At 35.8% G+C, this 9,988-nt stretch overlaps 2 protein-coding genes across 2 annotated transcripts in view; one reads left to right on the top strand and one right to left on the bottom strand.

Moving 5' to 3' along the window:
* The first annotated feature begins 366 nt into the window (after positions 1-366).
* Positions 367-2,714, top strand: LOC118745137 (maltase A1-like). Its single transcript, XM_036478663.1, has 7 exons — positions 367-1,047; positions 1,121-1,699; positions 1,779-1,886; positions 1,946-2,093; positions 2,149-2,347; positions 2,408-2,554; positions 2,628-2,714. The coding sequence occupies exons 1-7, from the start codon at positions 502-504 to the stop codon at positions 2,692-2,694; spliced, it is 1,794 nt and encodes a 597-aa protein (XP_036334556.1). The 5' UTR covers positions 367-501; the 3' UTR covers positions 2,695-2,714.
* Positions 2,715-3,193: 479 nt separating this feature from the next.
* Positions 3,194-9,988, bottom strand: part of LOC118744310 (metabotropic glutamate receptor 4) — a 47,724-nt gene continuing 40,929 nt past the window's right edge. The window contains exons 15-16 of the mRNA XM_036477225.1: positions 7,763-7,946; positions 3,194-6,980 (exon numbers count right to left, since the gene is read on the bottom strand). Of these exons, the coding sequence (XP_036333118.1) occupies positions 6,481-6,980; positions 7,763-7,946 (684 nt within the window). The 3' untranslated portion in view covers positions 3,194-6,480. The remainder of the gene's footprint in view (positions 6,981-7,762; positions 7,947-9,988) is intronic.

The following is a 9,988-nucleotide window of genomic DNA, read 5'->3' as shown; positions in this document are numbered from 1 at the left end:
AATGGGTTTGAAGGCAAACGCGGAGGAAATTGAAAGCGTTGAGCATTACTAACGCTACTTACCCGCTCAGGCGAGGGCTCGTCCACTCTTCTCCATAATTTAATTTTTGTTTTCTTCAAAGAAATAAATGTTTTTAGTGAAAATCACTAGGTTAGAGTTTATTTGCTCTTATTTCCTTCAAAGTACTTACCCGCGCGCTGATAACAAAAGCGATCTCTGCAAATAAAATTACATACATACGTTACAATAACACTGTTCAAGAGCCGCTGGCACTTTAGTGCCAAAACATTTCCCATTACATTTTAATAACATTTAAAGCACACTTGATTGTTATCAAATAAAAATGTGCAAATGCCTGTTATGTGCTAAATCAATACTAGATAAACGATACGTAGCTGAAAACACTCAAAGAGCTATCTTACAAACTCGCAAAAAAATCACCCTTCCAACAGATATAAAAGAGTCCAGTTCGCAGCGGCTTGACATAGTTTAACTACAGAAATGAAAATAAAAGAATCTAAGCGATCACTCGGAGCGTACGGAGCGCTTTTGATCCTTTTCGCTTGTAACTGCTGCTTGGCTTGCAATGATCGGGTCGCAAGCGGCACGCAGGAGCAGCAGAAAGATTGGTGGCAAACTGCGCAGTTCTATCAGATCTACCCACGTTCCTTTATGGACTCGAATGGCGATGGTATTGGCGATTTAAAGGGCATCACCTCGCGTTTGGACCACTTGAAGGATATCGGCGTCACTGCTGCCTGGCTTTCACCAATATTCAAGTCGCCAATGGTCGATTTTGGCTATGATATATCAGACTTCTATGACATTCAGGATGAATACGGTACTATGGACGATTTTCGTGAGTTGGTTGCTGAAGCAAATAAAAAGGGGATTAAAATCATTTTGGACTTTGTGCCCAATCACTCGAGTAATGAGAGTGAATGGTTCAAAAAATCGCTGCGACGTGAACGCGGCTATGAGGACTACTATGTTTGGGCCGATGGCAAGTACGATGCAGAAGGTAATCGCATACCGCCGAGTAATTGGGTAAGTGTCTGCATGAAACTTTCGAAGTTGCAGTTGCAATTTACCGGTCCTCTTTTCCATCGTACGCTTGCAGCTTCAGTCATTCCGCGGCTCCGCTTGGGAATGGCGCGAGGAACGCCAGCAATACTATCTACATCAATTCGCAGTTCAGCAAGCGGATTTGAATTATCGAAATCCCGCCGTTGTGGAACAAATGAAGCGCATACTACGCTTTTGGCTCGATCAGGGCGTCGCTGGTTTTCGCGTCGATGCAGTGCCGGTGCTCTTCGAAGTAGAACCGGATGAAAATGGCCAGTACCCCGATGAAGGCGTGAGCGGTGCTACTGACGACAAGGACGATCGTGCCTACTTAAAGAATGAGCTGATAGAAAACCGTCCAGAAACCATCGATATGGTGTACCAGTGGCGCCAAGTGATGGACGATTATCAGCGCATTCATGGCGGTGACACGCGTGTGCTACTAATTGAAACCTACGCTCCGCCCGCTTACACCATGCAGATGTACGGCAATCGCTCAGTGGAGGGTGCGCATTTGCCGTTCAATTTCAATTTGATTACCGGACTAAAGCCCGACGTGACGGCGCCGCTCGTGCAGCAGGCGATCGATCAGTGGCTGAATAATATGCCAGCGGGGCGAACAGCCAACTGGGTTGTAAGTATGAAAGAAAGAAAACCAAGTTAGCGAGTTAGCGATCGCATGTTTATACACAAAACTATTTCGATGTTTACAGATCGGTAATCATGATCAGCGTCGTGCGGCCAGCCGCTATGGCGCTCAGAACACCGACGCGATGAATATGTTGGTAATGATTTTGCCAGGTGCAAGTGTAACCTATCAGGTGAGTGTGTCACGCGTAGTTCTTTGGCTCAGCTACAACACTAACACTTAACAATAAAGGGTGAGGAGTTGGGCATGATTGATGGTGTGATTTCGTGGGAGGACACCGTCGACCCTGCTGCCTGCAATTCGAACACAAGTATATACGAGAAATTCACGCGTGATCCATCGCGCACGCCATTCCAGTGGAGTGCGGGCAAAAACGCGGGTGAGTTTTTTGGAGTTCTACATAAACTTCAAAAAAAAAAATTCATCTTTGCCAGGATTTTCGAGTGCGGCGAAGACTTGGCTGCCACTTGCACCGGAGTACGAAACACTAAATGTGGAGGTGGAGAGCTCCAGCGCGTACTCGCATTTGGCGATCTACAAGTCTCTGGTAGAGTTGCGCAAGACATCGAAAACGTTGCAGAATGGCGCGTATAAATACAAAGCGCTTGATGATGGCGTTTTCGTCTTGAAACGGTATATAGTGTAGTTTTTTCTTGTTTTCGCCATTTTCATTGTGTGCGTTCGGCTTTTCAGTTCTCTGGCTGGTGAGGAAACTATTGTGTTTGTTGCTAATTTAGGTAACGCAGCTAAAACTGTTAATTTACAAACCGATTTTGACACATATCTGCCGAATGCAATGAACCTTAAAATACTCAGCGCAGATTCCTCGAAGACTATTGGGTGAGTGTGCAAGGGTTACAAAATTAGAATTTAAAGAGCCAAGGTTGTGATTGTATATCTTCTTACTCCATAGTGCTGAAATCAATTTGACTAGGTTGTCCTTGGAATCTGGCGAAGCGCTGGTGCTGGGTCGGCGTTGAAATAGCTGATTCTCATTTTTCTGCTCAATATGAAATTATTGAAAAAATAAAAACTATAATTTTTGTATTTGAAATCTGTAAAACAAAACTGTTATTTCTTGTTCAAATTAGTTTATTTTATTCAGAATTTTAATATGTTGATTTTTTGCTTCCATATTTCATATGTAGTAGTAATAACCGTTTCTGCATACTTAATTTATGTAGACAAATTTATTTCTATTTATGTATTTCAAATTGAATAACTTTAAACAGTTTACATATACATAGATATTAATAATTTTAGGTACTCACTTGCATTTAGATTACAAATCATAATTTAACCTATTATTCACTTACAACCAAACGTATTTACATGGAAACATTTATTTAAGTTTTTTTGTGAGTTTTTTTTCAATTAATTCAGTTTGCCACAACTCATTTGCATATTTTTACATGCTTTAATGCAGGGTTTTTTGTATGCATTGTTGCACCTTAAAGTGTATGTAAATAGCACATACATTAAAATAAAAAAAAATTTATAATTTATGTTTTACCCTTATTTACATGTTTTAGTACAAAGTTGGTACAATAAATTATTTAACGCAAACGGAAAAGTATGCTACCAAATAAGGTCAAATGTGCTTTTATAAGGAAGTAGGGTCAATGCTATTTTATTTAAATGAAATGGTACTAGTAAGCTTAACATTTTACAAGTACATACTATATTTAAAACTATAAGGAATATTGCAACGCTTTCAATTGTAGTTATTCTTTATTTATTTTTAATTACTAAACTATCGCTTTCACAAGCCATGCATATTTACATTTTCCACAATTCCTAACAACTTAAATTTAAATTTTTAGTGGAACACACTAATATTACTGCACTAGTTTTAGTTTTGTAAAGCGAAGTGGTTAGAAAGGCAAATTTCGTTAAAAAGTAAACTGCAAAAGAAAGTTATGAGTTAAAAAAAAAAACAGACTAAGAGCTTTAAAGCTCTTTGTTCGCAGCAGCAGCTTTCAGCTTTCATCGCTGTAAGCTCACTGCTTTCGCGCACGGAACTTGCTTACATTCCCAGTGGGAAAATGTAATGTATAGTAATCGCAATGCATTTTTCCCCCACGGCGTTATCCTAAGAAAAGTGGGACATTCAATTTTCCACTATCTAGTATCGAGAAATGAATGTGATTTAATATGAAATTTTTGCAAATTTTTGGATAAATGAGAACGCGGATTACATAGTTAATAGTAATAGAATCGAGAACTCATAAGAAATACATTACACTTTTTATCACGCATGTAATGCATTACTACTTTTCCGACTGGGTTCATATCATATATAAGATCGGTAAAGCTTCCGCCGCTTGCTTTTCATTAAAACACAATTCCAATTAAATTCATTGCGTTGTTGGGCTCAAACAACAGAATAAATTTAACTGCTATCCACTGCGTTATTATTTAAATTTAAACAGGCTTTTTATTGGTGCTTTTGATTAGGTTGCAGAAGGGATAATTTTATTTGAATATTTCTTTAGATACCCTAGTCTTAATTTTTGGCGTCTACCATCTATGAAATTTATTTATCCTTAATACTAGTTGCTATCCCTTTTGTAACAAAATCGTCTTATCATCATTTTGATTTTTTTTCACAAATACTCAATTAGTTTGTTGTTACAACAGACTTACAAAAATATGCAAATACTTATACTATAACAATACACTCCATTTTCACACAAAAATTTTTTCTACAAATTTTATATCTAAATAATATCACATTTTTAGCGTAATATTTGCTTACATTTTGATGTTTTAGCTTAATAAAAGAAATATGGTCTGTGGTCTGACAAAAATTTATCGATAAAAATGTTGAGAGTGGCTACACAACACAACTTACTAAAGTAGTTATTGGTTATCGCAAAATGTATGCAAAATTACACTTTCAGATCAATGTTGATTTCGGCTAGAAAATTAACGTAGTTAATAAAGCACAGGATGGGTGGATTCCAAAACGTCAAAATACAAAGCATCAGTCTCTTTAGCCAGCCAGTTCATGGTTCAATGAAATCTCTGGCCGTTCAGTTATCATATGCACATCAGTGAGTCACGGGTATTTCAAGAAGTGTTTGCCATCCAAAGGGCAGCACGTAATCTCACTTAGAAACCTAGAGAGGGCATCTTCTGTAGCAGCCAGACAGCCCTCAATGCTTTACACTCACACATAGACCTTACTGAACACATCTCTGATCGAGATAGCCCTTATATATAGATGGCCTTATTCATAAAAAATAAAGTAGCTTTAAAAAAGGTTTATAAACTAAAAAATGTATGAAAATAGGATTGCAATTCAAAAAATGTGCCTACAAAATCAACACTGGTTCGGACCCAACGAATTTTTGATAAAGTAAATGAACCACAATAGCGCCAGAATAAAGGCTACTACTTATTTATTTGCGGTGACAACAATGTTCTATAATAAAATTAGTACTTATAAATCAGCAAGCAGCAGTTAAATGAATATACATACATATTTTCCCTAACACAGGTGTACATTCCCTCAAAAAAATTATTGCTACTCAGCCAGCAGACCACAGATCCATTGAAGTAATTACCAACTGTACCAGAAAGTATAGAGTTTTCAACTCTTCTCAGCACAAAGAATTGTGATACTAAGATAAAGCTGGATAACGGGCCTTATGAACAAAAATGAAGTGACTGCTTTTTCTTAAACTGTCAGATATTTTACTTAAATTTATTTGAATAAATCGAGCAAAAAGTTCTGAAATTTTAAGAAAAAGCAATTGCTAAGTTGTGATTCATAGGACCCAATGTGAAGTTAATTACCATTTCCAAAGTGGAGAATTAATTCACATTCTGTAGTTTTTCAGCGCTCACATGAAAGAGAATACTTAACTCTTCCACGCTGTTAAAAACTCACTTAACTTACATGCGTTTAAGTATTAAATATTCCAAGTGACTTTTTTACTTAATTATAATTTTTTCTAACTTGGCTACTCTAGTGGCTCACTTAACTAACTAAATTCATTTTAATTTCTTTACATCTGCTATTTATTTATATAATTTTTGCAAGTTCATTAATTAACAATTAAAGATATACGATTTTATACACAACCTTTACCACCACTCAAATAGGCTCGTAGGCTGGTATGTGGCTCAACGCCGCTAACTATGCTTCAAACTTAAGAAATAAGCAGTCAATTCTCAATTCATTCAAAACAAGTTTTACTCAAAATTTTTACTTCTACTTACTTTATGTGTACTTTTTAGTACGTATGTACGTTTGTATTCATATATGTATTTGTGTATGTACCTTGCGAAATGCTCATGAAAATGACTTTCTTTTTTTCACATACACTCCCACGCGCCTTCGACACATCCGCGCACTCTCATACGGGGATGGCACAGCGCTTTTTGCTACTGGAAGCATTCACGCTGCTGCTGACGGCATTGATGGTGGGTTGACCATTGCCACTGAAGTTCCCCCTGTTGCTGGTGACTGTAGTGGCGTTCATTGTGCCGGTTGCGGCGCAATTGTTACCACCACTACCACCACCACCACCGTCACTGTTGTTGTTGCTGGTAGTGATCGCATGTTGGGTGGCAGCATTATTGCTATCGTTGTTGTTATTGTGCTTGTGACTTTCACTGCAGCTGCCGCATTTCGCTTGCGCCTCAGCAGCAGCAGCGCAGCAGCTACCACAGCCACCTATTGCTTTTTGTGCTGCGCTGCTGGTGGCGACGGAGGTGACGGCGTCTGCGTTGATAGCCGTGATATTTTGCTCGTTTAGCTATAAATTCGTTGTGGCAAATTGCGTTTTGCTGATTTCGTTGGAGGGCAGCATATTGCTGCCACTAGTTGTGCTTACGTTACTGCTGCAATTTTGCTGCGCAACATGTTGCTGCAACATTACGTGGTTGCTGAGCGCATGCAATGGCGGTGGTGACGTTACTGGGCTATTTACTGCGATAACTGTCGCTGACAGTGCTGCAGGCGGTGTTCCCGATGTCGCTACTGTTGTTGTGGCTGATGTTGCATGCGCTAGAATACTGGGGTTGCCATGTTGCAGCTGATTGATTTTATTATTATTAGCCACCACTTCTGCTTCGCTTGTGGTTTCGTCTAATGGATGGGATAGTGGTTGTTGTTCTTGATGATTGTTATTTGGCACACATTGATCCGCATAGGGGATCTGACTGTAAGCGATACTATCTAAATTTGTGAGTATATTCGTTATTGTGATGGTCTGTGTGGCCATCTCGCAAAGTTGTTTCGATTTGGTGCTGTGCTCTGTGGCGACGAGAAAAAAGTAGGGGAGAAAAGGCAAAAATTATGCATTTAAGCATGGCGGTAAAATTTCTAGGACAATTAATGTTACTAGTGTTCGGCGAGCGGTTGAAATTCAACCTTTTAAATTAAGGGGAGTTAAGGTGGGCGAGCTGAGCCGCGTTGAGTTTAGTTAAGTATTAAAGTGAATTGAGGTGAAATGTGTTAAACAACATAACAGAATATAACATAACATAACATAACATAACATAACTTAACACAACACAACACAACACAATGCAATAAAACACAACACAATACAACACAACAAAACATAACACAACACCACTCGCAACACATTATAGCGTAACATAACATAACGTAATATAACATAACATAACATAACATAACATCATAATATAACATAACATGCCATACCATAACATAACTTGATAACATAACATAACTTTACATAACATAATATAACGTAACATAACATGACATAACATAACATAACACCACATAACATTACAACAATAACGTAACATAAAATAACATCATAACATAACATAAAATAATTCAGAACATATCACAGCATAAGATAACATAACATAACACTACACAAAACAATAAAACACAACACCACACAACACAACACAAAACAACACAGTACAATACAACACAACAGAACATAACATGTTATTCTTCAATTTTATCTTTTTCTTTTTATCTTTTTTTTGTCTCTACATTTTTCTCTATCTTTGTCTCTGCCGTTTTTTATCTTTTCATTTAATTAAACCTCTCACCTGTATTCGTTGGTGTGATATGCTTTTGTATCTTTTCCTCTTGCGCACAAGTGGCCGCTGTCACCACAGCTGCAGCCATCATGGAAGACGGGCCGGTGCCGGCAGTGCGATGCATGTTGCCGTAGCGTGGTGGCATCATGCTTTGTCGTACGTTACGTTCGGGTCGTATGAGTATTATGTAGAGCTGAAAGTGAAATGTGGGTAAAAGAAAAAAAAGAGAAAATACTTTTTATATTAATCTGGCATGCGAATTCAAAGTCTAAAAGATTTTAAAATAACAGCAAAGATGGTAAAAGTAAAATAGTTATGTGAAGCCAAATAAAAAAGAAAATTACTCGACAAATAAATAACCTCCTGGCAGTTAAAAAGGGTGAAAAAAGTAGACGGAGACAGCTGCACAATTTTAGGTAAATTCCATAGATAATTAAATGCAATTAAATGTGGGTAAACCATCTAAAAATCCCGCAGAAATAATGCTCATACTTTCTGAAATTAAATTTTTCAAGTGAATGAAGAAATAAATAAAAATCATAAAAATTTTCCAAAATATACTCCCGCAAAGTACATATCGTCACCTGAAATTCAAAAAGTTGTACCGAATAAAAAATTCAAAATTCAGTTTTTGATTGATATGTCCATCATATTCAATCGAATTACATATCCCAAAATATTTTATGAAAAAAAAAAAAAATTATTAATCACGACTTTCTACATTTCAGTTACGATGTTGTTACGTCTTTTTGCATTTCAGGTGTCGATGTGTATGAATTCATTCGGCAGTTTTTTCTATATTCATTATTCTATGATAATATTCGTATATATTTCTAAAGCATTTTGCTAAAATGAATTTGTTTTTTTTTATCCCTTTTTTGTTTGATTATTTTCTTTGCTTTCACACATTTTGCAGTAATCCATTGGGGCATAAAATATCTGTCATTTTATAACAACTTTAAGCCAAAATTTAAATTTGACCTTTGCAGCTTCACTATGAACACATGTTTACATGTAGTTACATATATACTTACATATGTACATATGTGCAATATGCTCCTGGTCAATTGGAATCGAATTCAGATTTTAGCCTTTATTCACTTATATGTGTCTTTTTCAAGTCTTTCAATTGTAAATGCAAAAATAAATGTACATATCACTAGCGTAGAGAAAATAGTTGCTAAGTCCATTTCTACAAATCAATTATTTTGCAAAACCTAGAATTTTCGTTTTTAAAGCAAAACAAAACTCCATACGATTGAAAGGATTCGATGTTAATTCAAGCTTTTTTTTTTGGTCTTTGAAAATTCGCTTTTCATTGAATATACATAGGCGGGAAGAAATAAAACAATACCCTTAGTGCTTTTGCAATTTCTCTTGCTTTCTTTGTCAAAATATGTCTTTTCACAAAATTTGGGCCTAGCAGCTGCTTTTTGCAATATATGCAACAATTTTTATTCAAATATTTTTCCACCAATTTTTCATAAAAATATGGTTCATTCTACGAAAAAGCAACAAAAAACGCGAAAACTCAGCAAACTTTCATGAAAATTTTAAACTTTTTAATCCGATTTTTTAGAATTTTCTTGAGTATGTAGTTTCTAGTATAAAAAATGCAAGTTCGGTTTCGTATCGATTTTTGAGAATTTTTTTTTGTTAAAGGTGTTTTGCATTTTTTTCCGTATAAAGTGTTTTCGATTACTTAGAACTTCTATGCTATTACAATAAAATTGATTGGGCTACAAATCTGTATACGCACAAAAAATTCTAAAAAAAACTGATAAAAAACTTTAAAATTTTCATGAAAATTTGGTGAATAAACCTTATTTTTTTAAAAAAATTAGCATAAAAATAGTGGAATAGAAATTGATGCATATATTGTGCAAAATTCGCTGTGTCAATACCTTTTTTCTCACAGTGTATTATATTATTTTTTTCAATGTTATACACTTGTACAACCAATTGAATAAATAAGACCGTTTAATAGAAATACGATTATTCGAAAAATTCAAATGAATTGAGCATTATTAAGAGGTACTCGATAACATAATTTTATATTCAGATATTGTAAATTTTTTTTTTTTCTTGTCCGTATTTTAGTTGAAGCAGTCCATAAAATATTTGAACTGTCAAAAAAAAAAATATAAATTACTCAAAATTATCTTTTGAACCATGTACCGAGTAATACTTAAATAATAGATTCAACAATTTTATAATGAGCTCGAGGCCATTTTT

The sequence above is a fragment of the Rhagoletis pomonella genome, unplaced genomic scaffold (genome assembly GCF_013731165.1).
Source record: "Rhagoletis pomonella isolate Grant_MI unplaced genomic scaffold, Rhpom_1.0 Rhpom_scaffold_00008, whole genome shotgun sequence".
Taxonomy (NCBI): domain Eukaryota; kingdom Metazoa; phylum Arthropoda; class Insecta; order Diptera; family Tephritidae; genus Rhagoletis; species Rhagoletis pomonella.
This window is presented reverse-complemented; position numbering and strand designations above follow the sequence as displayed.

Coding starts and splice junctions, on each gene's coding strand:
- LOC118745137 (XM_036478663.1), top strand. CDS start 502: ATGAAAATAAAAGAATCTAAGCGATCACTCGGAGCGTACGGAGCGCTT. Junction 1,048..1,120: donor GCATACCGCCGAGTAATTGG/GTAAGTGTCTGC, acceptor GTACGCTTGCAG/CTTCAGTCATTCCGCGGCTC. Junction 2,094..2,148: donor GAGTGCGGGCAAAAACGCGG/GTGAGTTTTTTG, acceptor CATCTTTGCCAG/GATTTTCGAGTGCGGCGAAG.